Source organism: Arvicanthis niloticus, chromosome 14, assembly GCF_011762505.2.
Source record: "Arvicanthis niloticus isolate mArvNil1 chromosome 14, mArvNil1.pat.X, whole genome shotgun sequence".
NCBI classification, from domain to species: domain Eukaryota; kingdom Metazoa; phylum Chordata; class Mammalia; order Rodentia; family Muridae; genus Arvicanthis; species Arvicanthis niloticus.
In genome coordinates this window covers 27573854-27601688 of record NC_047671.1, presented here as the reverse complement: position 1 = coordinate 27601688, position 27835 = coordinate 27573854, and the positions used below count along the sequence as shown (strand labels likewise).

General features: G+C 48.5%; 1 protein-coding gene across 1 annotated transcript in view; it reads right to left on the bottom strand.

The window, feature by feature from the left end:
- Ppargc1b (PPARG coactivator 1 beta) overlaps window positions 1–27835 on the bottom strand; it is a 109492-nt gene that overhangs the window by 28054 nt on the left and 53603 nt on the right. The window contains exon 2 of the mRNA XM_076912578.1: window positions 3736–3909. Within this exon, the coding sequence (XP_076768693.1) occupies window positions 3736–3909 (174 nt within the window). The remainder of the gene's footprint in view (window positions 1–3735; window positions 3910–27835) is intronic.

The window sequence follows — 27835 nt, the reverse complement described above, 5'->3', positions numbered from 1 at the left end:
GAATTCCCAGCATCTGTAATGACTGGTACTTTCTTTCTCCATCTTTAACATACCAAGAAACAGTGATACACAGTCCAAGTTCCTTCTTCATTCCTCACAAGGGGAAACTGGGGACCTATAAAAGGGAGCTTGCCAAGGCCACATAGCACAAAGTAGCCAACCATCGGCTTACTCTAGGCCATCCAACTAAGTGCCTATCATACCCTGGCCCAAAAACTTTGGAACATTCAGATAATGGAAGGCAACGGCCAGGTCCCCAGATTTTGTCAACCCTTATAACTATAGCTTGCTATCATCCTTTCTCTTAGCTTGTTCCTGTAGCAAGTCCTGTAGCAATGGTGCCATTAGATGGTCAGAAAAGGACTCTGGCACAGCACCATGCTCCATGGTGCCCCCTGGCAGGATGAAACTGCCTAAGTTAATGACAGAAAGAGGATCAGAACCAGTGGGCCCTGGGCCTCTCCACTCAAGGTGTCGGAAGAGCTCATATTTGGCCCTTGAGCTACTAATTGAACCATTACCATATGCAAGGGCTTCAGAAACAAGTAAACCATCATCTACAGGGAGAACACAGACAGAAGATGAGTGTCCATGAGCAGAAGTGACCAAATGCCTCAGGAGAAGCAACTCATGGCTCTTTTTACATGATTATTATTTATTTGGGCTGGACACAATGCTAGACACAGACAGGGTAAGGCCATGGGGTACTCTATGCATGACAATGACATAGTCCTGGAGTTCAAGAAGGGACAGAGGGATGCCACACAGACAATGATGACAGCAGACACTAAACACCTGTACAGCAGCTGCATTCATGTGCCATGGCCTGGTCTGGGGAAGAGGGGATGCAGCAGAGAGGTACTGATGTAAAAGCTCGGACACTGTGAGGGCGAACTGCTCGCTGGGCTGAGAGCCTCTGCATTGAGCTCTGAATCCGTGTCACCCATGGCAGGACTTCGCCAGAGGCCTGCTGAGGCTCTAAGTTGGAGGAGTAGGTGTGGGGGCCTGAGCAGTCTCCTGGGGATGGACTCCACAGCACTCTGGCCCCACTTGTCCATTAGCTCTCTGCAATCTGAAAGCATTTTTGAAAAACTGTCCCTTAAGAGGGAGGGAACAACATTATTTTGGCACCGTGTTTTAAGTTTTGATTTTGTTGTTGTTTTGTTTTGTTTTTATTGCTTTTGTAATAGAGAGGGCTGGTGAGGCAGTTGGTAACGCGGTGGCCTCGCAAGCAAGACAACTGAGATTAAGGCTCAGAAGCTGTGTTTAAAAACAAAGCCACAAAGCCATGAGTGGCAGCGTGAGCTTTTTATTCTAGGGTTAGGGATGGTGAGACCAGTGAACTCCAGACCTGGGACAGAGTCTGTCTCAAAAAAGCAAGATGTGCTGGATGTGGTAGTGTGTGTCTCTGATGCTGGCACTCAGGAGGCAGAGGCAATGGGCCTCTGCAGGGACACATGATGAGACCCTTCCTCAAAACTGGACACATGCAAAAAGCAAAGTGGCTGTGCCTGAGGAATGACACAGAGGTTGTCCTCTGGCCTCCACAGTCAGAGAGAGACAGAGAGAGAGAGAGAGAGAGAGAGAGGAGACGGAGAGACACAGAGCGAAACAGAGAGATACAGAGAGAGAGGAGACGGAGAGACACGGAGGGAGACAGGAGAAACAGAGAGAGACACAGAGAGAGACAGAGAGGAGAGACAGAGACAGAAAGAGACAGAGACACAGACAGGACAAACAGAAAGAGATGCAGACAGACAGGAGAAACAGAGACAGAGAGACAGAGACAGGAGAAACAGAGACAGAGAGAACTAGAAAGAGACAGACAGAGACATAGACAGACAGACAGACAGATCCTGAGAGACAGACAGACAGAGGCATCCTGCATGGACCCACACAGGGCCAGGGCCCAGCTTTCACAGGATTGGCAAAGGGGTTCCTGCAGGTTGTGGGCTCCTAAGCCAGAGAATTTGCCTTGACCCCTCCCAGCTGTGTGACCTTAAGCCGGTCACCTCAGCTCTCTGGACACCTATACAATGTGATAATAATGTGCAACTTACAGGTTAGAATAGGCTCAAGGAAAATCCATGCTCTCTACCACAATGCACAAGACTCCTTGGTGAGACCCCGACTACCTGTCTGACACCCATACGTCCTCCCCAGCATTGCAAGCTCCCAGCGGCTGCACCAGGGTCACCGTTTCTACCCTTCTACCCCCAACACCCAGCTAAATCCAAGAGGCTTTTCCTGACCGCTCTGCAGGCATTCTCTGCCATGTGCCCTGGCAGTCCCAGCTGCTGGCTTATGGGTTTGCTAATCTAGGGATATCTCCCTCCAGACTGAAATCTCCTGGTGACCTCAGCTCCCGACACACAGAGAACTTGACAGGCTGATCTGGAAGGACAGACAAGCTCCATCTGCAGGACTATCTGGGAAGGCACCATGGCATGCAAGCCCTGCATGTGCATGGTACAGTGCTGCTGCCTGACTGGCACAGAGGCACGCTCAGCCTAGGCACCTTCCCCTATGGGAAAAGACGATTTGGGGGAAAGACCAGTGAATCTGAAGGCTGCATCACCTAGCTTCAGCATGGAGAGTTTTATTTCCTCTGTGGCCTTCCATGTACTGTGCCCCTCCCCCCAACACACATAAGCAAATGTCTGTACAACTTGCTTTATTCTGAAGAAAACTCTAGACTTTTCATGCTATTATTCTATTGAAGAGGCCTCCTTAAAAGGAATGTCAGCCATCACGTGCCTGGGGATGGACACCCAAGCCACTGGAGCTGAGTAAACTCTGCAGAATGGCTCTGGGCACTGGTTTGGTTGTACCTCTGGGTGCCCTTTCTAGTAAGAGCTGCTGAGAGAACAGAGTGAGGCTGTGCAAACAGGCAAACCCAGGCAAACAGGAAAACTGCAGAGACTATCAATACCACAAGCCCCACACTGGAGTCCTTGCCACAGTTATGGCTCAGGAAGAAGGCCGGACTTGTATAGTGGAAGCTGTTGCTAAGATCTATTTCTTTATAATTTATTTAGGTGTACGTATCCATACACATGTATGTGGTGTCTGCAGAAGCCAGAAGAGGTGTCACATCCCCTGAAGCTAGATTTACACATGGTTGTGAGCTGTCCAACGTGGGTGCTGAGAACCAAACTTGAGTCTTCTGGAAGGTCAGCAAACCTCAACTGCTGGCCCATTTCCCCAGCTCCTGATTTTATCTTTTGAGATAAGAATTCACTCATGGAAGGGAGCCCGGGCTGGCTTCAAATTCATGGCCATCATCCTGTCTCAGCACCCCTGATACTGGAATTTGAAAGCACGAATCATGATGCCCAGCTCAGAGTCTAAGTCTAATTCAGCTACAGAGGAAGTGACGTGCCCAATTTCTCCAAGCCTCAGTTTTCCCATTTATAAAACCAAGAAGTAATGACACCCGACTCACAGGAAAGGGAGTGAGGAGATAGTGTGGGCACAGAGGACTTCGAACCCCCTGACCACCAGAGGAGCCTGCTTCCTCCTGTGAGGCACAGAAGGGGCAGCTCATTTCAGACCCTACTTTCTAGAGGTGGCAAAACAGGCCAGGCACGGGAGCTAGAGCTGGCCTAAGCCAGGCGTAGATCCAGAGAGGGAAACGGGAGCCCAAGAACCTGGGTACAGTTGGCTTGAGCAAGCACAGAAGGCAGGAGACTGAGAAGGCGACACAGGGTGCGGCCAGCGAGAGTCAGGATTCACCTGGAAGAGCTCGGAGTCATCGGAGCTGTATTGGATGGGCTCTGTCTCTGAGGTCTCCGGGCACCACTGCAGCTCCCCAAAGCATGTGGCTGAGTCAAAGTCACTGGTGTCCAGCTGGGAGAGGTCGAGCTCTGGCAAGTCAGCACACAGCTGTTCCTCTCCAGATTCCCCACCCTGAGGAGAACAGGGAGAGAAAGAGGTGATCAGAGCTGAGTATGGCCATACCCAGCCAGGAACCTGCTTATTCATAAAGCTGTAGATCTGGACCCTATATTAAGACCCAAATTTACCAGATAACCAATAAATGTAAAGATTTGCCCTATTTCTCGAAACTGCTGAGCTGACTGGAAGGTACGGTGGGCCCTGAGGCACAAAAATCCCCGCTTCTCTCTTTCCCTTTGTGTTGCTACACATCCCTCAAGGCCCTGCCCACATAGCATGTCTTTCTTACTAGGACTTGGTTGGAGTCTTTATGAGAGCTTGGAAACAGTTGCCACTTTACATATGTGCCCAGTACCTGAAATACATTGCCACAAAGTTAATGCCCCGTATATATCAATCCCAGAACAGAACAAAGAGATAATAATAATGACACATAATGAGTGACTCCCAAGCTCTTGTAAACCACCTCACTCCACGGGCATGGAGGGGGGGTTATATCTAAAGTGTAGAAGACCACCCGTCAGAGGATAGGTTGAAATAAAGCCACGACACAGCTCTATTACAGAACACGGCAGTCTTGCCGAAAAGAACAAGGCAGATCTATGAAGATGCGGCAAAGAAACGCTAAGTCATAGAATAGCCTCACGCACGGCAGGCAATCCACAATCCTCATGTGCGTGGGAGGAAATGACAACCAAGCTGGAAGGTTCTCCGTTTGGGAATAATATCCATGTAAGTTCACAGGAAGAGGTTGACAGAGCCCCTCGCCCACCTGCAGTAAGGCCAGTGTGGGAGGAAGTTTGAAGGGACTCTGGTAACAGCACCATCCTGACCAGTGGCTCTCAAAGTACCAGGGCCAGCTGCATCCTCATCTCCTGGGGATTTACTATTATTGTAGACACGAGGGCCAGCCCACCTCTGCTGAGTCAGAATCTGCTGACTTTCTTATCTCCTCCCCAAGGTTACCCATCACCAAGTATAGGACTGCCCCGAAGATTCAGAAATTGTTAAGGCGGGAAGACAGCGCTGTAGTGGATGGGTCACCACAGATGTGAAGAAGCAGTTGAGGCCTGGCCCCATCTACTCATCAGCCATGAGCCTGTTAGGGAAGACCATTCACATGACCCTCTGAAACCCAACTGTCTCACCTATGAAATGGGTACAGCATTGTACCTGCCTTACAGGCTCAAGAGCAATTGAGATGATGTTACAGTCGGGTCCACCAGGTGCTCAGTAAATGTCGGTTAAGGGTAGTGACCTCAGAGAAAGATGATGGTCATATAATGAATGTAGCATCATTCCGTGGAGGATGGGAGGGGTGGCCTCAGCAACCCCCAAAGCAAATATGACACAAGAGCAATCGGCTTTTCCAGGGCCTTTTCCTTAATTGTTCCCACTTACCAGGCCTCATAAATTATGAATAAATGTGTATAATTAGCTCAACTTGAAACAGGAAAAGGGCTTTTACCCAAATTTGGGTCAAATATCTTAATTGGCATTTTGCAAGAATCCTGCCTATATGGGCAGCATGGGGAACAGGCCTCTGTGCACATGGCCACTCCCAGCTGAGTCTTAGGCCAAGCAGCACTGTGCCTGTGCTCCAGGGACCGGTCTCCCCATCCCTTCTCTCCATCTTCTCCAATACACGGATACCCACTATCCCTACGTATTGAGCTGCAAGTTACACAGAGCCATGTACCAGAGAATATGCAACAGCCAGGGGTGGGACAGACAAAGTCAACCACTGTCCACTCAGAGGTGGACTGCTAGGGCTGCAGGAGGATGGCATTAGGCAAATCACACAGAAGATGTGATTCTAGACACCCCCTCTTTATCTCTACAGAAAATTCCAGAAGTAAGCAATTCATAAGCTTTAAATTATGCACCATTCTGATTAGCGTGATGAAATCTTCAGGGCCGAGTCTCTGAGTCATTCATTGGTCTAGTGTATCCACAGGGTGTATACGACCTATCCATCATGCTCTCTGGAGGCACCATCATTACCTCGCAGACTGCTGTGGCATGGCCGTTCAGTTAACTCTTACCTCACTGGCAAATGACCCCAAAGTTCATGAGCAGCAATGCTGTCATCAGGACATGCTAACGTGCCGCCATGAGGGGAAAGGCATGTGTTCTAGTCAGGAAGGAGAAGAGGCCTATGGAAGACTAGTTAGGATTGCAGAATTTGTGAAGAGGAGAAGAATTCATGTGGGTTTGGCTGTCACACCTCAAACTCTTACAGTTACGGCTGCAGTACAGAATAAGGACCACTGCAGGAACTGCGATGAAGTCAGCTAGATGCTTCCGGGCCTAGCTCGGGGCCTGACGGTGAAGGGAACACATTGCCTTAACTCAGAAGCTCCAAATCACCACTACTCAGTAGCTGCTGCCACTAACGGGAACTCACTAAAGGTGGCTACTCCCAGCTGCCTCTTGGAGCTTCTGTCCCCTATACACTCACTCGGTCTGTGACAGTGTGGATGGCTTTGGCTTTTGTGGATGGCCAATTGCTTTGCTTTTAGGTTTGGGCCACTGTAAGTTTGTCACAGTTATGTTTAAGTCTTTCGGCGGACATGCCTTTATTTCTCTGGGGATAAATATTAGGTCTGGACTTGCTGGGTCATTTGGAGCATGGGAGTTGACTGTTTTAGATGGGGTGGGGGGGTGGGGGGGGTGAGGTGGGAACAGACAGAAGCCAGAAGTGATGGAAGAGGCAGGAGGGGCGTTTGGGGCATTAGTCAGGACAAAGACCTCAGTGAGGGCGAGCCTAGGACATGCTAACATGGAGCCAGGGAAGTGCTGAGCTCAGCAGGCTGCGGGCGCATTGACCAGAGCTGGGGGATGGCAGTGGACAGGCAGGTGGAAGCCGGATCAGGTGGGGATTGTAAGAGATTTGGGTTTTACTCTGAGCATGATGGGGGTGGAGTCACCATAGCAACAGTGTCCGAGTGTGATGGGGGTAGGGTCAGCATAGCAACAGCATTAGGCTGCTGGAGGCACGCAGGAGACAGGAGGTGGCAAGCTGGAGAACCATCACTTGGCTATCACGTAGAGCCTGTAGAATAGCAAGGGGGGCCTGCAGGCGAGATGGAAGGGTGCTACATAGCGGGAGCCTGCTGACAAGCAAAGCCTTCGGCAGTCAGCCTTCTGCTACGTCCTTGGTCTCTCTTACCCCAATAACTCACAGAGTCTACCTCCATAGCACCTGGTTTTTAGAGGCAGCCTTAGAGTCAGACTCTCAGAAGCCCAGTTCAGCCAGGAGTCAGCAATCCTGAAGGATGATCTGGGTGGTAGATGATCTGGCATACGCAAAACTCTAGGTTCAATCTCTGGTACTTCCAAAAAGAGAAGCATAATGCTAATTCTTCCCCACGACACACGTGTGCACACAGAATTCACACACAGCTCAGCGGAAAAGCTTCTGCGCTGGGTGCTCTACCTCATTCACTTTGCAGACGTGGAAACTGAGGCTCAAGGAGGGTAAGGAGTCTGCTTAGGGTCATCCAGAGAATTATCTATCCCTCCTTGGCGACCACGCTACCTCCTTCACAAAATGCCCATAAGTGCCGGTGGTAGCTACACATATTGATCTTCACAGCAGCTCAACAGCATCCTCAGAGTGCAGCCATCATATAAAAATAAAGAACCTCGGCTTTGTAGCTTCGTCAATTAGGCCCAAGACCACTCTTTAGCTAAAAACCATTAGGTGCTCCACTAATGGGACATTCTTGGCCTCCTCTACATTTACAGGCTTTTGAAGGGGTACGTAAGGTGACCCAGTTCCCTGAGAAAGGTCTCAGCTGGGGCTTTCTGGCCCTGTCCCGGCTGTCTACCTTCTGCAAGCTCTCCTGATAGAGCCAAGAGGTCATGGCACAGGACTAAGAGCCACCGCTATTATTGTGTGCTCACTATATGCCCAAAGCCATGCTAAGTGTCTCATGTATACCTTCGCCTCAGGGTCCTAAAACAACTCAGGAGAGTGGCCGCCAATGTTCCCCGCAGTACTGGTCAGGAGACTGGTGGGGGTGGGTCACCTGTGTTTATTGCTATGGCTGCAGGTGACAGCATACTACCTGTGCGTGGTATCAACAGAAAATCAGGATCTGTAGTTTGGAAGGTTGGCGGGCTGACATCGCATCAGCTTGCCAACTGGGCTCTTCCGAGGCTTTCAAGGGAAAGAACTGCTCTCTGTCTTAGTCCTCTCTCTCTCTCTGCCTTAGAGGTGGCTATCTTCTTTTTCTAAATACATTCTCTCCCTTTGATAAGGAAGCTAGCCATGCCAGATCAAGGCCCATCTAATTGACCTCAACTGAACTTGATTTTTTACTGTGAATAACCAACCTTATCTCCAAATAGCACCACCCAAGGTCCCAGAGAGATGAGGCTGAGTCAAACCCAAGTCTTTCCTCTAAAAAGCCTGTGCTACCCCTTTTACTGTTGGTGAGTGTGAGAGGAACACTGCAGACCACCCATTCCACTGACAGAGGGAAAGTGTGACTTAGGAAGGGAGTTGGGAATGACCTAAGTCAGCAAGGTCAGACTAGGGACAGCAACACTGCACCATGCTCCCAGCTTCCTACGCACAACTTCTCTCGCCCATCGGTTCTCCTAACAAGTTGCTGTCCCATTATGCCCCTTCCTCTGGCAATACCATACCCCTCATCTGAAAGGGTTGTGGCTTCCTCGAGCCAGGGAGATAAATGACCCTGGCAGAGGATTTGCACGGCTTCACTCCAGACTCACATAAATGGCTTCATTGGGAGCTTGTGTATCTTGTTGGGAATTGATCCCCTGCTTCAGAAAGAATGCATCAGAGAGAGAGAGAGAGAGAGAGAGAGAGAGAGAGAGAGAGAGAGAGAATGTTCTAGTTTTCCTGCCTGCAATCAGCAAATCTCCTAGCTTACTCCATGGCCCAGAGCAAATTCTCAGAATTCCTGAGTGGAAGGGAGGAGGGGATATGGCAGGTAGCTGCAGGGACAGCTTGGGTTTTGGACCTATGCTGTACTCACCTCGGGTCTTTCAGGGGATTCTTAGAACGTGACACTGGACAGACCGCAGGGCCCCTCCTACCCAAACCTTTCATATGTTTCTTGAATTTATCAAATGTCTCAGAACCATGTAAGCCTTGGGGTAATATTTAGGCTGAACTCAGCATTTAATTAAATGAGCACATCAGCGAGTGAATTAATGAATGAACTTCCAGAGTGGAAATTCCAGTACAAAAGGAAGAACTGCACTGAGATGAGAAGCAGCCAAGCAAAGGTGGGCGGCGGCGGGCAGGCTTGCCGGTGACTCCGCCTCTGAGATCAAGACAGTCACCTTGACTTTGTTTTTCCAGACACATACTGATGGTAAGGAGAGTCCTACCTTCAGGGCCTCTTACCAAAATAAGGAAGAAAGGCTGAGTGATTCCCACATGCCAGGCACTTGGTGAGTACCCTGTATCACTGCAGACTGAATACGACCCCACAAATTCATGTGTTGAAATCCTACTCCCCAAAGTGAAAGGTGATGATGTTAGGAGATGAGATATTTGGGGGATGACTGGGTCACAGGGTAGAGCTCTTGTGAGATTTGTGTCCTTAGAACGGGAAGCCTTAGCAGCCATTACCAATCCATTACAAATGGCCTAGTCTAGACCATGACCCTGAGCCTCCATGCCTTTCTGGGAAAGGAGGGAAGGAGATACACACAAGGTCCCCACAAAAGCCATTTCCTTCTTCTCTGACATCCCTTGTTTGGTCTGCATCTCACCAATTCCCTCCGCCGTGGGAGGAGTCTACTGAGTATCTTTAGGAACCTACCCCTCCCCTAAAGCCAGGCAAGTCAGTCTGGCCGAGTGGGCAAGATTGGATTCAGGTTTTGTGAAGCGTCTGATTAAGAGGGTTCAGCTATTCTAGACAGGCTGGCAGCCATCTTTGCCGGTGACTAGGAACAGCAGCCTAGAGAGCAGCAAGCTAGGGCAATGCAGAGCCAACCCTGAGAGTCGGATTCCAACAAGGTAATTTACACACTGGATCCAGCTGGGTCTGGAGGCAATGACTCCCTGCACTCTACAGTTGTACAAGTGAATAAATTCCCCTTCTAAACTGCATGCAAGTCAGAGTTTGTATCACCTATCAATGACAAAGTGATAGCTAATTCATCTCTCTTACATACAAAGAAAATCCAATCTTCTTCTTGTCTTCCAAATTAATACAAAAGCTCCTAAAGAAGTCTAGAAGAATAGTAAGAAGGGTAGGCAAGCTTTGTATCCCTCCCCCAAATACTTACAGCATCATCAGAAATCACACACACACACACACACACACACACACACACACACTCACACACGCTCAAATGCAAAGAAGAATAGATAAGATAAAGATACTCTAAGCCCAGCTTGAGAAGTCCAAAAATGCTTGAAGTCAGAGATCTCTGAAAGGGCCTAAACACTGGGCTAGCCAATCATGGGAGAGTCTGGCCTTGGGCCAACTGAACACAACATGGTGTTCAGCCCTTTATAGCCAGGTTCCAAGCTCTAACCAAGCAAGTGGTCAAAGACCCTAAGAGAAAGTCTGAAAAGAATGGATCTTGCAGCTCAGAGAGCAAGGCAGGGTCAGGTACTTAGAACTGGTCACGAGCTTACTCCTGTCGGCAGTAAAGGAGCCAAAGTACAGTGTGCTTTCGACAACATTTCTGCTCCAAGGACAGGGCATCGGAACCACCCTGGACAGCAACCTCCGAGTCCCAGCCCAGCTCCACTCAGAACTTCTTGCCATGCTAGTGTTTTTGCAGGCTGTGGGCAAACCTAATCCCATCAGACCTATGGTACAGCGATACCCAGTCTCCAGCTGACCAGCTAACCAGGTTAACTGGTGTGCTTCTGTCCTGCACACCATCACCGCTCACCCGACCTACTTCCCCAGAGCCTGTGCTCTGCTAGGCCCTGCTTCCTCCCGATTCATTTGTTACCGGCCTTACAAAACTTAAATAGTTCTTAACTAGAACGTGTTCGTAGAAAAGACGAAAGCTCCGTGAAAACTAAACTGTGGGCTTCGGAACAAGCCAAAAAGCTCGGGTTACTGAAAAACCAAACTGCTGTCAAATTTGATATGGATGAGATCGGATCAAAGGTGAGACACACTGATGGGAGATCTCCAAAGATGAGGAGATGGTGGACTCTGTACTGGCTGCCCAGCAAGCATCTGGATCCAACTGTGTGGCTTCCCAAGCAGGACTCTGGGGCTCTGGCCCTGGGATGGGGACTGTGTTGCAATGACTGGGATTGTCAATTTGGTACCAGAGTCCTCTACCCAGAGGCAAGATGAAAGCACAGAACACAGGGCTTTGTTAAGATGGTAGGTGGGTATAGCATTTCAGAACTTATCTGACATTTTCCTAGGAATTCCCATCCCCCACACAGCTCCCCTCTCTGCCACCAGATAAGAGATAACTGATGTAAACCTATTCCACCTCTGCTGCGCTGGGAACAGCTCCTCATATCAGCTGAGAAACAGCATAAGGGGTGGAGCGCTAGAATATTCCCTTGCCACACTTGTCCAGACAAATCCCTTGTATTGTAGGTGACAAAACTGAGGCTAATATAAGAACAGGAATGGAGTCACCCAAGATCCACAGAGCCAGCTCCTAGCAGGATCATACAACTAGGATCTCCCTGTATCCTCTGTTCAAGCTCTTTTCAAAATGGCAGGTCACTTCCTCAACAGCTGTGGTCCATGTTCCCAAATACTGGGTCAGATTCCTGCCTGCCAGGATGAGGGGAGGGAAAAAGAACAGAGGTCCATAGTGCAGGTACTATCTTGCTTAGTCACCGCCTCCCCTATTCCCCGTGGCCTCCAAGCCATCTCTTATCCCTCTGAGATCTGTGAGCTCAGGTGGCTGGGCAGGGTGGGATTCCCTGGAGGTTGGGAGCTCTTGCAGGGCTGGTGCAAGGCCTTTAGAGTCCAGACTCCCTTTGTCTGGCACCAGGGTCTGGGAGGGTACTCTCCTCTCTATCCGTGGCAGCATGGATTCCGGTCCATGCCATTAGTGCCGCTCAGCAGGCACACTGATGTTCAGGCCCTGGAAGGCAGCGTTTGTTTTTAAACAATAAAAGGTTACTGTGTGCTGTGACTTGGGCTACTGTGCACTTGGTGTTTGCCCGTCTTTGCCGCTGATTGTATGCACTTGAACTCAAGGGCCTCTTGAATTCCCACGAGAGTGGCAGGAAAGACACTGGCTCAACTGCCAAGTGAGGCGTGCATGCACATCAGAGGCACCAGAGGCAGAGCTAGCTAGCCTTGGCTGAGCCTCGCTATTCACAGGCAGCTACTGTGCCTCTAGACATCTCCAGAGACCCACATACAGCAGAGAGCACGTGGGTTCCTACCTGGGGCCCTCTGAACTGGCACCCCTTGCTTGCCAGTGGCTACCTCCCCTTCGAGGTCTCCAACCCACTTGAGCAGACCACCCCGCCTCCCGCTTTTGTAGCACCCTGCTGAGATTCTCTCTGTGAGCGCTTCATTTTTTTCTGGAATAATTTTAACTACTTTCAAGCCTATAATTTAGTGGCATTAACTACATCCACACTGTTGCGCAACCACCGCCACCACTACCACCCACTTTCTGAACTTTCCCCTATTTTAAATGTATCTATTCCTTAACTAGGAGTTCCCTGGCAGCAGAGCCTTGTCCTGCTTTGCCCCCGCCACGCACCCTGCCTCCCCAGTGCACGGCACGATGTCTGGCGGGTAGTAGGTGCGCAATGAAGATGTGTGTAATAAGCAAAGCAGGAGTCGTGTGAACTGTGAAGGGCAGTGAGTGAGAGCCAAAGATCACGTGTTAATTTTTTCCCAGACAACCCCCAACCAAAGCTAGGTTGCTCTTACAGCCCCAGTTATCACATAATAATTTCACCTCTGTCAACCCCTGTCGGGACAAAACTGCTCCATGCTCCTTTTCGTTCCTGGTTCGAGGCCCCTCGCCTTGAGGTCGAGAATGAAGGTATGTGAACACAGGAGCCAGCTGATGTCAGCACTCAGCATCCGAGCGCATCACCTCTGCCCAGTGCTACATTTATCAGTTGCTGAAGGGCAGGGCCAAAAATAAACCACTAGGATCAAATGCCACTCGGGGCTGCACTGCCAATACTCAGAAGTAGCTGAAAGGCCTTGAGAGTCCTGGTGATTGGGGGTAGGGGTGGGGCGGAGGGGGATCTGTCACAGTAATGTACAGGAACTGGAAGGCAGAGCCACAGATGAGAAGAGGGTGACTTAGGCAGCCAAGGTTATAAAAGGTACATCAAGAAGGGGGTGGGGGAGGAGGAGGGAGAAGAAGATACAATAGATCCACCATGACTAACAAAATACCAGAACTCACATATGGTGGAGTGTGGATTTCTGAGTTATCCCTCTGCCTCAGGTCCTGGTGCTCCAAGTTCCTGTCTTTATTTTAAAAACTAGTATCTTTATACTTAAGGTTTAAAAAAAAAAAAAAAAAAAACAATGAATTGAAATACAACTTATTTTGATTACTGAATTGTTTGCACAGGAGCCAAGTGCCTTCTTGGTCTAACCTGGCCTCTCCTTGGCAAGATACAATGAAGTACTTATTATATGTGCAGGAGACTAAAATAGAATTACATCCTAGGCCATGTCATGAGCTGAGACTTGGGACCTGTGTTTCGATCTCTCTGCAATGGGACCTCTAAGCTGTCATTGGCTAAGGAATTGTCCTAGTCTGGTGAAGTATTCTGTGTGGAAAGTGTTTGGGAAAGCTATGAAATGCTCTCTATAGGAAATGCTACTAAATTCTTAAAGTAGCAGAGGGACTAACAAGAGGAGTTTGGGGCTTGTTTTTTTTTTTTTTTTTTTTTTTTTGAAACAGGTTATCAATATGTACCCAGATTGGATTCAGACTCTTGGTCTCCTGCCTCAGCTTCTTGAAGGCTAGCATGGTATATGTGCAATACCACACCTGGCCAACAGAAGTTTATGTTCTTTTGTTCTGTCTCTATCTGTTCCTGTCTCTCCTTCCCTTTTTCCCTCCCTCCCTCCCTCTATATCTGTCTGTCTATCTCTATCTATCTATCTATCTATCTATCTATCTATCTATCTATCTATCATCTACCTCCCTCTCTCTCCATTCAACCCAGGTTTCTAGAAAATACTCTACCACTGAACTACATTCACACTCTACAGTCATACATGTACATGTTTCTATTTATTATTATTACATGTGTGCATCCTGTGGGCCTGTGTGTCACAGCACACTCGTGGAGGTCAGAGAACAACTCAGTGGGCTCCAGGGTCTGATCCCAGGCAGCCTGGCTCTCCACGGTACTGTCTTTCCCCATCCCCCACCCATCTTCCCTATCTCACCAGCCCTTGTTTGTCTAGATTTTGAGACATGGCCCCACAATGCTACCCAGGCTGGAACAGAATATGCTTTGTAGCCCGGGTGAGCCTTAAACGTCTGATCCTCTTACTTTAGCCTTCTAAACAGCTAGAAGTATGGGCCTGTCTCACTATGCCCAGCTTTCAATTTGAAGTAGATTATAAAATACTCGCTCTGTTTCTTTATAAAAGAATGGAGTCTAGCAAATGACTAGAGGGCTTGCAAGAGGACTCAGAGAATTAAGGGGCTTGCTGCCAAACCTGGGGGGACCTGAGTTTGATCTCTGAGACCTACATGGTAGAAAAGAGAAAACTACTAAAAGTTGTTCTCTGACCTCCACATTAGTGCCATGGCATTGGCACACACACACACACACACACACACACACACACACACACACACACACACATAAATAAATAAGTAAATAGATAAAAGAATGAGAGATGAGAGAAGATTCCTGTTTTTTCCCCAAATCAAGGCATTCTCTCACCTTCTGACTTACTAATAAGGAAAGCTGGGCCAGGGAACCAGGTCTTTTCACCCCTCTGTAGCTAAAAATAGAGGCCACTGAGACCCTAGCAACAATCTGCCTTGCTCTTTCCCTCATTCAAAAGAGTTCCCAAAATTTAGGGTATACCTTGGGGCAGGGCTAGAGCCTCCTGGGTTAGGTGTCTGAAAAGGACCTGACAAAAACATTCTGGCCAGCCAAGCATGATGGCACACGCTTTTAATCCTAGCACCCAAGGGACAGAGACAAGAAAATCTCTGTGAGTTCAAGGCCAGCCTGGTCTACATAGTGAGTTCCAGGATAGACACAGATGCATAGTGAGACCTGCCTCAAAACACACAGACTGAGACACACACACACACACACACACACACACACACACACACACACACACAAACATTTTGGAGATGGAGACTGGAAAGCTTATACAGAATAGTCAGTGTACTTAATGCCATTGTTTTGAATATATCAGTATATACGTTTTGCATACAATAGTGTTTTGTTTTACCCTAATAGAAGCAAAATGAATGTTTAAAAGTTCCAGAGACATAAGAAGACTAAGAAAAGGAAAAAAAAAAAAAAAGAAAAGCATACACCCCATCTGAAGGCTCCTTGGGGTCCTGGAAATCCATTTTCTCTAGTTTTGTCCATGTTGTCCCTGCCCCAGCTGGCAGCAGAGATGGCAGAGCCTTGGCTGGGGCTCATCTGAAAAGCCCTTTGCCTGTTAGCACTGTTATAAATAACCAGAAAGAAGCAGAAAGGGGTTCTGGCAGAAGAGTGAAGGTCAGGCAGCCCCATGTAGCATCTGAGAAAATGTCACACTCGACAGGCCAGCGAGGTGCAAGCTCACATCTTTTCCCGTCTGCCCTGGTGGAGTGAGGCCCTGCTGGGACCTGCCCAATAGCAACCATCCTGAGGTGGTCGGCTTCTTGGGGCTCGGAGCTGGGATTGTACCCTTGAGGGGTTCGCTTTTCCTAGCAGGCTGGGACCTTGGCAAACTGAGACAGCTAGGTCTTCCCACCAGTGCAGGCTTCTTGGCCAGTCCTCCCGACAACCCACCCAGGGAGCATGACTCAGTCAGTGTTCAGCCCACCAGTGCCCCTGCTGCCACACAGTGTGGAAGCTGGAGGGCCACATTGCCCATCTGGTCCTGTGGTTACTATGCTGGGCTCCCTGGGGAACCCCCAGCCTGTTCTTTTCCTCCCCCACAGCCCCAGTAAGGCCTTCGGCTTTGAAGAGAGAGGAATTCTGAGGGAGTTAATTAGTTTTTCCATTTTTATTAGCTGAGAGCCATATAGTGGCAAGCAGTCTCACTATTTAACCTTAGTGAATCCAACACAATATGTCTGGCCCCAAAATAAAATAAAATAGATACGTTACTATTTTCTATACTTGAAAAATAGGGTACAGATTTTGCACCATAGATGCATACACACGCTACACACACACACACACACACACACACACACACACACACACACTTCGATGGTGATCTAAAAGTTTTTATGAGGTTAATTTGATCCAGATTGCAGACTAAGCAACCACTCCTAAGGAGATCTCTCCATCACTCTGAGTCTGAGCGACCCATGAGAGCCCAGCTATGTGGGTAGGCTCCGTCTTAGGATAGAGAACCTGAGACCTGGGGGTAGGTAATGCGGCTCTGCTGAGCAGGAATGTGAATCCAGACTTAAGCTCAAATTCCTTGTTGTACTATTAAGCTTGACCCACAGTGTGATTGCCCCTGCAGAGAAAAGTCTCCTTGACTCTGGGCTGCTGGACTTGGGGCCTTGACTCTGGGCTGCTTGACTTGGGGCCCTGGTGAAACAGCAAGCTCTTAATGCCTGTTGACTCCTTTGAATCCAGGCAGCACTTCAGAGAAATACCCAGGGAAGGCTAGCACTCCAGCAAACCAAGTTGGGCATACTATTTGCCTGAAAACCCTACTATGTACCAAAGCTTCATAGGGTTCCCAACCTGGTTTGTCCAGAGGAGCTCTCTCTTGTCCACCTCTCCATGACTGTAAAACAGTGGTCTTCCTTCCTCTGGAACACAGCTCATGAACCTTTGACCTCTGCCATGTCATGGTCACTGTCCCACTATTCAATTTCAAGTTCATTCCTGAGACCTCAAGTCACAAGCTCTGTGAGGCTTATAGCACTGTACTTCAGCCATAGCACCAAATCAGAGCCTGGCTGCCTCTAGTATGCAGGGACCAGGGTCTGGCTGTGTCTTTGTGGGAAGGCTGGGAGTAGAGCTGAGGAGAGAGCTCCCACTTCCCTGGCTAGTTTGGATATCTCTGCCTCACATTCCTGTGACAGCCATCAGCTCCCTCACACTCTCCCCCTTGAAAGAGGGCTTCTGCATCCATGTATTCCCCATGGAAACTTCTTTCCTTTTCAGTGGGTCAGATGAGAAATCCAGACCCACAGACTCCCAGATAAAGCTGGTGGGAAAAGAGATTCTCTTTGGTCCCATAGGCTTTCCTTGGTCATGTGCCTAGGGGAGGCCAGAGGCCCAGCAGGCTGATCTGCTGGGGAGGATACACAGGCTGAGGCACAGATGATGGGTTTTCAGTCATGGGGGATGGGGGGATGAGTCCTGCCTTCTGAAGAACGTTCAGGCTGAAGAACTGGACAGACCAAGAGATCTGCCACTCAATCACAAGTGTTCACAGCCTTCTTAAGAAGCAGGTGACTGAGGGAGGGGGTGTCATTGCCCACAGAGGCAGTCAAAAGGAAACACATGATTCCAGGAGTCACTCAAGCCTGAAAAAGGAGGTTGGAAGCCCTCACCCACACTATACAACACCAAGAACAAATCGCTTTGTCCTCCTTGCTAGGACGTGGGGTCGCAGAGTTTGTAAGAATTCTTTGAGTTCTAAGGTGGACACTCTCCTCTTTGCTCTTCCTAACAGGGCAGAAGTTAGAGTGTTTTTCCAATAGTGATACTGAAGTGTCTGGAGGGGAAGTGTCTTCTATAAGGCCACACAGGAAGTCAAAGAGGGGAAGAGGACCCATCCTAAACCTCCAGCTCCTAGCTGAAGCAGTAACAGAGAAGGCAAGTGGGGTGCTTGAGATCACACTCTTTGCAGTGGCATGGACCTTGTACTGGTTATCTCTGAGGCTTTTTCCCATATCTCAACACTGGCCAACTTCACAGACCAGGAGAAGTCACCAGGGCCTTGGTACACATGGGGTCAACAAGTGACACCCTGGGCACAACAGAAGCCACAGACGCCCCATAAGCAACTAACTCCTGATGAGGAGGAACACATGGGGGGCACGAGTCCTGAGGGACCAAGTGTCATAGTGTGTGTCATGGCGTCAGTCATGGGCCAAGTGTAAGACACATCTGGCGCACCTTCACTTGCTCCTAACTTTGGGGTCCCAGCAACAACAACCTCACCTGGAGTACCCATCTTTCATGCTGATCTAGACCTCAATCAGAGCCGGCCTGTAATAAGATCCTGGTAGCACAGATGTACATTCAAGTGTATTCAAGCAAGAGTATTAAAATTGGGAAGAGAGCCTAGCACATGAGTCTAAATTCTGCTGGCTGGCAATCCCCAATGAGAACCGATAAAGCCAAGTACCTACTGCCCGAGGCTTAGTGAGACCACAGAGGCAAACCTCTGTACCAAGACTTTGGGTGGTAACAGCTGCATAGTTACTCTTCTTTCCTTCCTCAGGCCAGAAGGAAGCCGGCTTTTGCTTCAATTCCAAGTCCTGCCTGCACATCTGGGAAGCAAGGCCAAGACCCCATGGGCAGCAACAGATGGGGACAGGGTGGGAGCAGGGAGAAAAGTGGAGAGCACAGGAGGTCAGTGACAACAAAAACCCAAGCAGCAGAGACCATCCAATCCCCAGAGACACGCTGCTTAGCTCACGGCAAGAGATGCCAGAAGCCAGCAGGCCTGAGCAAGGATCAAGAACCACATGGCTGTGTCCCCTCAGGCTACACATGACAATGCCTTTCTAGGCCTGGCTCTGAACTGGTTCATGTGGCTAGGGCAGACAACGCTGAGGGTCACTAGAGCAACTGGATTGAAGCTTGGGTCATAGCTTGCCCTGAGCAGGGTCAAACACTTCTAGGTTGTCCAATGAGATAGGAGGTCCTGTGCTGTGTAATTCTGGCCAAACTATTTAACTACTCTTGTTCTTTAAATAGTGGTGCATTAGCCAGAATTGTATGTGCCTCCTTCAGGTCCCTATGAGGGTGGAGTGAGAAGATCTCTGTATGGTATCTGGTGTTCAAAAGACAATGGCTATGCTGGAGAGACGGCCAAGATGGAGAGGTTAAGAATGTGTACTGTTCTTAGAGAGGACCAGAGTATGCGGATCACAGTCCCTGTAACTCCAGCTGTAAGAGATCCAACACCTCTGGCTTCAGGGGATGCACTCAGGTGCACATATTAACTCTCTCTTCCCCTCATATTCTCTCTCTCTCTCTCTCTCTCTCTCTCTCTCTCTCTCTCTCTCTCTCTCTCTTTCTCTCTCTCCCTCATACACACACACATTCTCTCTCTCTCTCTCTCCCCCTCATACACATACACACACAGAGAGACACAGACACACACACACACACACACACACACACAATATTAAAACATTTTGAAGGTTAATAAAAAGACAATGGTCATTAGTGAGACCTCAACATGGTCCTGGACCAGCTGCATCTAGGGCTGATGGATGGCTCTGTCCCTCGCTCACCACACAGGCATGGTGTTAACTATCAGGTCTGAGGATGGCCCAGTCTGCAGTAGATTCCCTCACATCTCAAAGGTAACCAAGGCCTATCGCCTCCACTTAGGCTCCTTCCAGCAGTTTAAGGCATTTCCAGGCTGCTGGATGAAGCAGCTACTGCCATCACCCTGAGATGCAGATCCGAGCCTGCCAAATCCCTCCAGGGACCTCAGAGGGAAAGATTAAACCCTCTCCAGTCCATAGACACTGTAAGGTCTGGCTCCTGGGTCATTTTAAAGCTGTAGCACTCCTCTGCCTTGGGCTCCAGCCTTGGCCAATTGTCTGTCCCTGACTCATCAGAATCTCTCCCGGTAAGGAGTTTTGCACATTTCATTCTCTCTCTGTGGAATACACTTCTAGAATGGACATCTAACCCAGATAATGCCTATCCACATGTCCTTCCTTCCTTCCTTCCTTCCTTCCTTCCTTCCTTCCTTCCTTCCTTCCTTTCTCCTTCCGGAAGCTTCCACAGACCACATTAGGACCCCAACTGTATCCTTTCATAGCCTTCTCGATCCTGAGCCTTCTATAACTTATAATGTGAAATTAAACATTAATCTGCATGCTATCCTTAGTACCTGATACATAGTAAGTGCTCAATAAATACTTAGAGCAATCAGGAGCCTGTCTAATATCGAGCCGACATCATACCCACTTGCTCCATAGAACTGACCCTCTTTGCCCGCATTTTCCTTTAGTCCCACCCATGACCCAAGCCCAGATGCTGTCTGATCCTTAGTCTACGTCCAGGACCCAAAGGACTTGTGCCAGAGGTCCAAACATTTCTAGATCTGATTTTCTTGAAAGCAGCCTCGGCCTGGATCACGGCCAGGGGAGGCGTGTGTTGCTGGCCTCGGCAGCAAACGCTGATGAAGCTGTCTGGCCCAGCTGAGCCAAGATCAGGAAATGCCAAGACTTAAAAGCATCCGGAACCCATTATTTACTGTTGTTCTTGCGCTTCCAAGCTATTTTGAGCTGTGGATCGATTGGCTGGCTCTCCTCCTTCCAAAAATTACTCCTGAAACACCCAGAATTCACCTGGCCTACCTGTCAGGGGTCAGCTCCCCAGCCCCACCCACCAGTCACAGGATGAGACCAGCAGAAACAAGGAGGTTGTTCTTGTGAATCAGGTGTCCTTGGGAGGGGGTTGGGGGACTTCACGGACAGGTCCCAGAAACCCCAAAGGGTTATAGCGATGCAGAAATAGACTCAAGAAGGTAAAGAAACTTGTCTAGAGATGGAGAGATAGTTCAGGGGTTAAAAGCATCTGCTCCTCTTGCAGAGGACCCAGGGTCTATTCCTAGCACCCACATGGTGGCTCACAACTGTCTGTAGCTTCAGTCCCAAGAGATCTGTTGCCCTCTTCTGGCCTCCATGGGCACCAGGCACACTGGTGCAGACATATATGCAAATAGAATACTCATATACGTAAAATAAATAAGAAAAAAGGAGAGAAAAAAAGTGAGAGGGAGGGAGGAATAGAAGGAGAGAGGGAGAGAGGAAGGAAGAAGAAAGAGAGAGAGAAAAAACATTCTGAATCACACAGCTGAAGAAGCTGGGATTTGACACCAAATCTTCTGGGGTTTTTTTGTTTTTTTTTTTTTGTTTTTGTTTTTTTTTTTTTTTTTTTTTTTTTTCTTTTTTAACACGACCACATCTGCCTCCAGAGGGCGGGCTCTCAAGGCATGCGCCACCGAGCGCATGCTCAAAAACCAGGCTCTTTACCACTCAACAAGTGGCCTTCCCAACGGGATCCAAGTTCCTCTGTACACTGTGGGGTTTCTCACATCTCTGAATGCCTGAACACACCCTTTTGGCCACGTGCAATGATTCCCGTCATTCCCTCACTACTAATAAACAAGCAAACAAACAAACAACAACAACACTCCCTCTTTGGGGCTGACAGATGGCCCAGTGGCTAAGAACATTTGTTTCTCTTGCATAGAGCTCAGGTTCTGTTCTTAGCACCCATGTGGCAGCTTGTAACTGTCTGTAACTCCAGTCCCAGCAGATCCACTACTCTTTTCTGGCCTCCTTGGGCAGTAGACACATATGTGGTGGATAGACACTCATGCAGACAAAACAACCATACACATGAAAATAAGTAATTTTTAAAATATTTACTTAAAATTATTTATTATTTATTTTATTTATTTAAAAACAAAACAACAACAACAAAACCCTTCCCTTCCCATCTTCATAGCCATTGCCAAAGTGGCTATGGGAAAGGAGGGCTGGCTCTGCATAATGCTGCCTGTGGTTTTACACTGATGCATGTTGAGCCCTTCATACTGCATGCACAGCTGTGAGGACACACAGAAGATACTAAGGGCCTGAGAGAATGAGAAAAATGGATTGCTCAGAGAGAGGGAGGCCAGAGAATATCTCCTTCCTAATTAATGTCCTTCACAGTTGGGAGGCTTTTGGTTTTAATCACATATATGTTCAGCCTATTCTCTGTCCCACACACAGCCACCCTGGCTGTCCCAGCTTGTTTCTCCTCTAGGTCTTCCTCTGGTCCTCTGGACACATCTTTGAGTCCTCCCCACTGAGAGTCAGAGACCCAGTAGCTGGTTCAGGACTTGGCCCCGGATCTGTGCTTGGGGTGGAGCATAAGACAGGTGTCAGAATCCTAGTGTACAGTCATCAGCTTTTTGTCTAGGCCTGTGGCCTGGCAGAAGCCAAAATAAGTCAGAAGCACTAAAATGGAGCCCGGGGAGAGAAGGGAAGGCAGAAAGCAGAAGATCTGAGGTAAATTCTGCTTTTGGCAGCCAGCCGGGTACATGTTCCCAAGCCATGACTCAAGTGCAGCTTCTGCCAAGAGACAACAGTCCATCTACGCCCTAAGTCACCAAGACTCCCCACGGCCATGCTTATTAAATAAAGAGTGCATAAAATAGGGGTACCACTACTCACACTGGAACAGGGATGGAGATGGGGATGAAGGGCCATTCTCCCTGATGGCTCATCTCCGATGCCCCTGGTCTCACCAGGAGCCTAATGATTATGCCATCTCAAGGAGCAAGGAGGTATCTGTCCCCTCCCTGAGATCCAGGAGAGCTGGGTACCATCTCATTGTAATGGCCACTGCCCTTGTAGGACTTCTGGGTACCAATCCCCTTACAAGGCACCTTACTTTACTGTCTGACAGCCAGATAAAGGCATATCTAGTGTCCAGATCATCTTGGGAAACTGAATTCAGGGAAGTAATGTGCTCAGGCTTGTAGTGCTACCGGAGTCGGGACTGGACCAAGACAGCAAAGGCCTGACCTGGAGCTTGATGGCTGATAATCCCAGATTCATCTTACTTACTTGCTAGATTAAAGCTAGGCAAGGCTATTTTCTCTGTCTCTGTTCATACACTCAAGGGGCACAGAGTAGGGTCAAAAAAATATCCATTTCCTTTCCCTCTGAGATCTACCAGAGCAGAAGAGTAGATCCTCCTTTTTTTTCCCCTTTGTTCCTTTGTCTTCCTTCTTCCTCTTTAAAAAAAAATTATTTAAGTATGTGAGTACACTGTCGCTCTCTTCAGACACATCAAAGTAGGGAATCAGATCCCATTACAGATGGTTGTGAGCCACCATGCGGTTGCTGGGAATTGGACTCAGGACCTCTAGAAGAGCAGTCCGTGCTCTTAAACACTGAGCCATCTCTCCAGATCCTCCTATTTTGTTGTTTGTTTTTGTTTGTTTGAGACACAGTCTTACTATGTAGCCCTGGCTGGCCTGAGACTCACTATGTAGACCAGGCTGGAGATCTACATGTCTCTGACTCCCAAGTTCTGGGATTAAAGATGTGTACCATGCCCAGAAGAAAGAAAAATCTTTTCCCTGGTAAAGAACGCATTGATCTATTACAGGAAACAAAGGCATGACAGGAAATCAGCTGCAAAAGCTGCTTTTCTGTTTCCTTTTCATTTGTATTGTTATTTTCTTTGCCATTGATTTGAAGCAGGATCTCAGGTAGCTCAGGTTGCTACCTGAGCTAAATAGATGTTTAGCTAAAGATGGCCTTGAATTCATGATCTGCCTCTTAAGTACAGGGATCAAAGCCATGTGCCACTACCCCTGGAGAGAGTGTGTATGTGTGTGTAGGTGTGAGTTAGTGTGTGTATGTGTGTGTGTCCAAGTGCACTTGGGTATGTGCAAAGGCCAGAGACAATGTTAGGCATCATTCTCAGGAATATTGCCTGCTTCCTTTTAGATAAGGTCTCTTATTGGTCTGGAGCTCACCAATTAGAGATTGTCTTGTCTCTACCTCCCCAGTACTGGCATCAGGCTCCCCAGTGACCTCGTTTTTGGAACTTACTCTGTACCTCATCTTAGGCAAAAGGCTGAGAAGCAATATTGAATGGACTGTGCTCAAAGCCTTTGTACATCTAGCTGATGGGGCTACTTGGGCACTGACAGACTGTTAAGAATACTGACTTTGAGGCCAGCAAGACGGCTCAAAGGGTGAAGGGGCTTGCCACAAAGTCTGACAAACTGAGTTCAATCCCTGCCACCAACATGGTGGAGAGAACCAACTCCTTCAAGTTATCCTTGGCCTCCATGGTGTGTGTGGCATACATTCCTGCAAGCACAAAGAAAGGGGAGGAAGACACACAGAGGAACGGACAGACAGAAGGAAGTGCTTTGGAATCAGAAAGAACTGCATGGGTTTGGATATAATCCCCCATCAGCTCTGTGCACCAAGATAAGATCGACATCTCTGTGCCTTAGCTGTTCTCACACAGTGTGGGGAAGAGGCCTTGGCCTTCTCTGAGCCACAGGCTCCTACACAATACAGTGAAAGTTATAAAGTCCTCAGAATGCCCGTGGATGCATAAAGTAAAAATAAAACACAGGGTTATAAAGAAAACACAGTTAATATCAAAATACACTTATAAAATATTGAAAAGGTGGGGCTGGAGAGATGGCTCAGTGGTTGAGAGTATGTATTACTCTTGAAGTGCCTGGCAGGTGATGCCCAACTCCAGCTCCAGGGAATTCAGCGCCTCCTTCTAGTCTCCATGGCCACCTGCATTCATGTGCACACTCCCACACATAGATACATATACATCACATACACACATAATAAAAAATTTTAAAAACTACTCAGAAGGGTGAATTCTACCCTAACGGTGGCTCCTTATTAACGTACTGAATAGTGAGAGCCAGTGGCAAGTATAGTAATTGCCTACAACTTCTAATTAGCAATAAACCCAAATATTTCCAGAGAACGTTGACAACTGTGAAGCAATATGGAAATATCTGTGATTTCCACTGGTGACAAGTCACAGGCACCACTAAGGCTTTTTTTTTTTTGTCACCTACGTTCATATTTAAACGAAATGCTAAAACAAATACAATTTTTCTCATCCAAATTCCCATACTTCCTAAGCACGAGGTTGTCCAGCATGTTACACAGAGGTGGCCATCCTCCATGACCTAACAGGGCTTAAGTTTCCACCCGCATGGCAACAGAGATCTTTGGAAGGGAATAGGGGTATAGCAGAGTAAATGGTCCAAGTGGCTCTGGGTCTTAGGGGCTCAAGGTAGGGTGTGGGTTATATGAAGTGGCAGGGTAAGGGCTGTGGGCCTCAAAGCTAATCCAGAAGCTTAGGCCAGAAGGGGGTTAAGCCTCCATCAGACAGACACAGGCTGTCCAAGCACAGAAGAAACTGCATTCTCCAGCTGGGGTGTAGCTCAGGTGGTAGACTGCCTGCCTAGTGCCTATGAGGCCCAGGGTTTGATCCATAATGCTGTATAAACTGGGCATAGCTACACATGCCTGGAATCCCAGCCCTTGGAAGATGAAGGCAAAAGACCAGAGGCCAAAGGCCATTCTTGGTTATATATGGAGCTACAGAGGACCATGTGTCATATAAAGAGTAAATATCAGTCATGGTAGCTCATGCCTTTGATCCCAGCACTCAGGAGGTGGAGGAAGATGGTTCTCAGTGAGTTCCAGACCAGCTGGTCTACACATTAAGACCTTGCCTTTAAATAGATAGATAGATAGATAGATAGATAGATAGATAGATAGATAGATAGGCATTTCTTTAAAGAACAATTTGTATTCTTCTATGCAGAAGCTATGTGTGTTCTTGCCTACACCAGCGAAGAAGGAAGGACCCCTTTGCATCCTGCTCCTCTGGCTCTTATCCCTAGAACAGAGGTACCAGCCATCTTGAACTCTCCAGCTCTGCTGTCACTGGTCTGTGCTATCTTCGTCTCCACCAGAGTTGGGGAAAAGATTCGTAACTTGTCTCCCATTTGCCCACTGCCCTCCCACCCAACACGGTCTCCCCCATGGGCGCCAAAAGTCGCCTCTAAAATATGCAAATTAGATGATGTCCCCTCACCCGCAGGTCAGAAGTGTCTGGAAGCCCTCATGACACCTAAGAACACAAACATCTAAGGCTCACAAGGCGGCTGTCAACTGTGCCAGTTTTTTACAATTGAGCTCAACAGCTGCTCGCTGCTTCGTGGCCTTTGCACAAGCCACTTGTTTATGGCTGTCTCCTTCTTGATTTTCCCATCAGACGACACTCATTTTAAGAAGCAGTTGGCTCTGCAATTGTCCCTCTCCCCCCCCCCCCCGTCACATTCTGTGACCCTTGGCTGAGTCATGCTCTTCCTGAGCCACACCGATGCATTCGCTGATGTTATCTTTCCAAGTCCAATAGAATAAAAGCTCCTAAATGCTGTCTTGCTCCCCACAGATCCTACTCAACACAAAGTTGGTACTCTTCACATTTTACCGAGTGGGCTGACTGTGTGTGGGAAAGTGAGCTGAGTTCTTACATGCATGATGTCAGACAATCCCTTAGCTGGCATCGTTCCCATTGCATATAGGAGGAAACTGAGTTTCCCCTGTCTGATTTCAAAAACAGGTTCTTAGTCACTGTATCATTTTGCTTTCTACACACACTCGCATCAATCCTAAAGAGAAGACAAGGATGCAGAAAAACATAGAAGTATGGGACCGAGGTAACAGCAGCCCAGGACTCATGAGCTTGCAACTTTGACTCCCGAGCCCGGTGCCTAGAGGAGCTAGTGGGGCTGTCGGGCCACACTTGGATTCACATTTGCAAGTACAATCCTGGGAATTTCCTAGTGCTCCCTGATCTTTGTCTCCTCTTTCCCCATCCCTGCTTCTCCACCCTCCCTACCCCTAGGCCTCTAATCCCTAGGTCAGGTTTCCAGAACTCTAAAGTGTCCTCTGCCTGGGAAAGTAACTGCCCAACCAAGCCTGCCTGAGAGCCTCGGGGTGTGGATGTATACTTGCAAAGCCCCAGTAGGAACAACCTCTGGTTTGGTCTCTACCTATCAGTTTAACCACGACAGCCGCAGGTGCTGATGGGTGGACCCCATTTACGTCCACTGCACAGGCGAAGACACCTGAGTCCCACAGAGGTCCACTAACTTCCTTTGGAAATACCCAGCTGGGGAGGTGGTTTAACTGAGCTAGGAGACCAGGAAATCTAACACCCCCACACCATGACCTTTACCCTCTCTTCCATAATAGAAACAAAACCCTTCTTGCTTCAGAGCTGTTCCCAGGAATGCCCAGGAGGCAAGAGCATAGAACAGGGAGTGAGAGGGAACCTTTGCCCCAACAGGTCTAACTCTCATGGTAGGAAGTAACTGATGCCCGGTTGCTTTATTGTTTTTTGTTCTTGTTGTTGTTGTTTTGGTTTTGTAATTGGGATTGAACCTAGGGTACCATGCATGCTAATCAAGTGTTCTACCACTGAGTTGTTGTAGCCTCAGCCCACTTTGTACATTTTGGGTTGAAACAGTATTTAGGGGCTTTCACTAGGTAGTCTAGGTTAGTCTAGAACTTGTCATCCTCCTGCGTCAGTCTCTTAAAATAGCTAGAATTAGAGACCTGTGTCACCACACCTAGCTGAGAAAGTCTTTGGTGGAATATCTGGCATTCCTTTCAGCCAAAAGGCTAAGCTACCTTGTGTGTCCCCAAGGCCTTGGACACAAGTCAAGGTATACAGGGGTCATTTATCCTTGGGGCACTGGTCCCCACAATGGACATACTCCAGGAGAGCAGGCCCAATGGATAGGGCTTGCATTCCAGTCTGGTGACAGCAGGGTGGTCAGGTGCTAGGCAGACAGTGTGCCACTGGCAGCCGCCTGGCAGCTGCTATGCAGGAGTTGGCCTCAAGCAGATCGGGCTGTGACCATTTTAGCCATGTTGCTATGGGGCAGCCCTTGTCAGGACGACGACCTCCTTATATAGGGACAGGGTAGCAATTTGTGTCCACACTTCTCCTTGCTCAAAGGCAATAAGCACAGGAGAAGCACATCTCTGC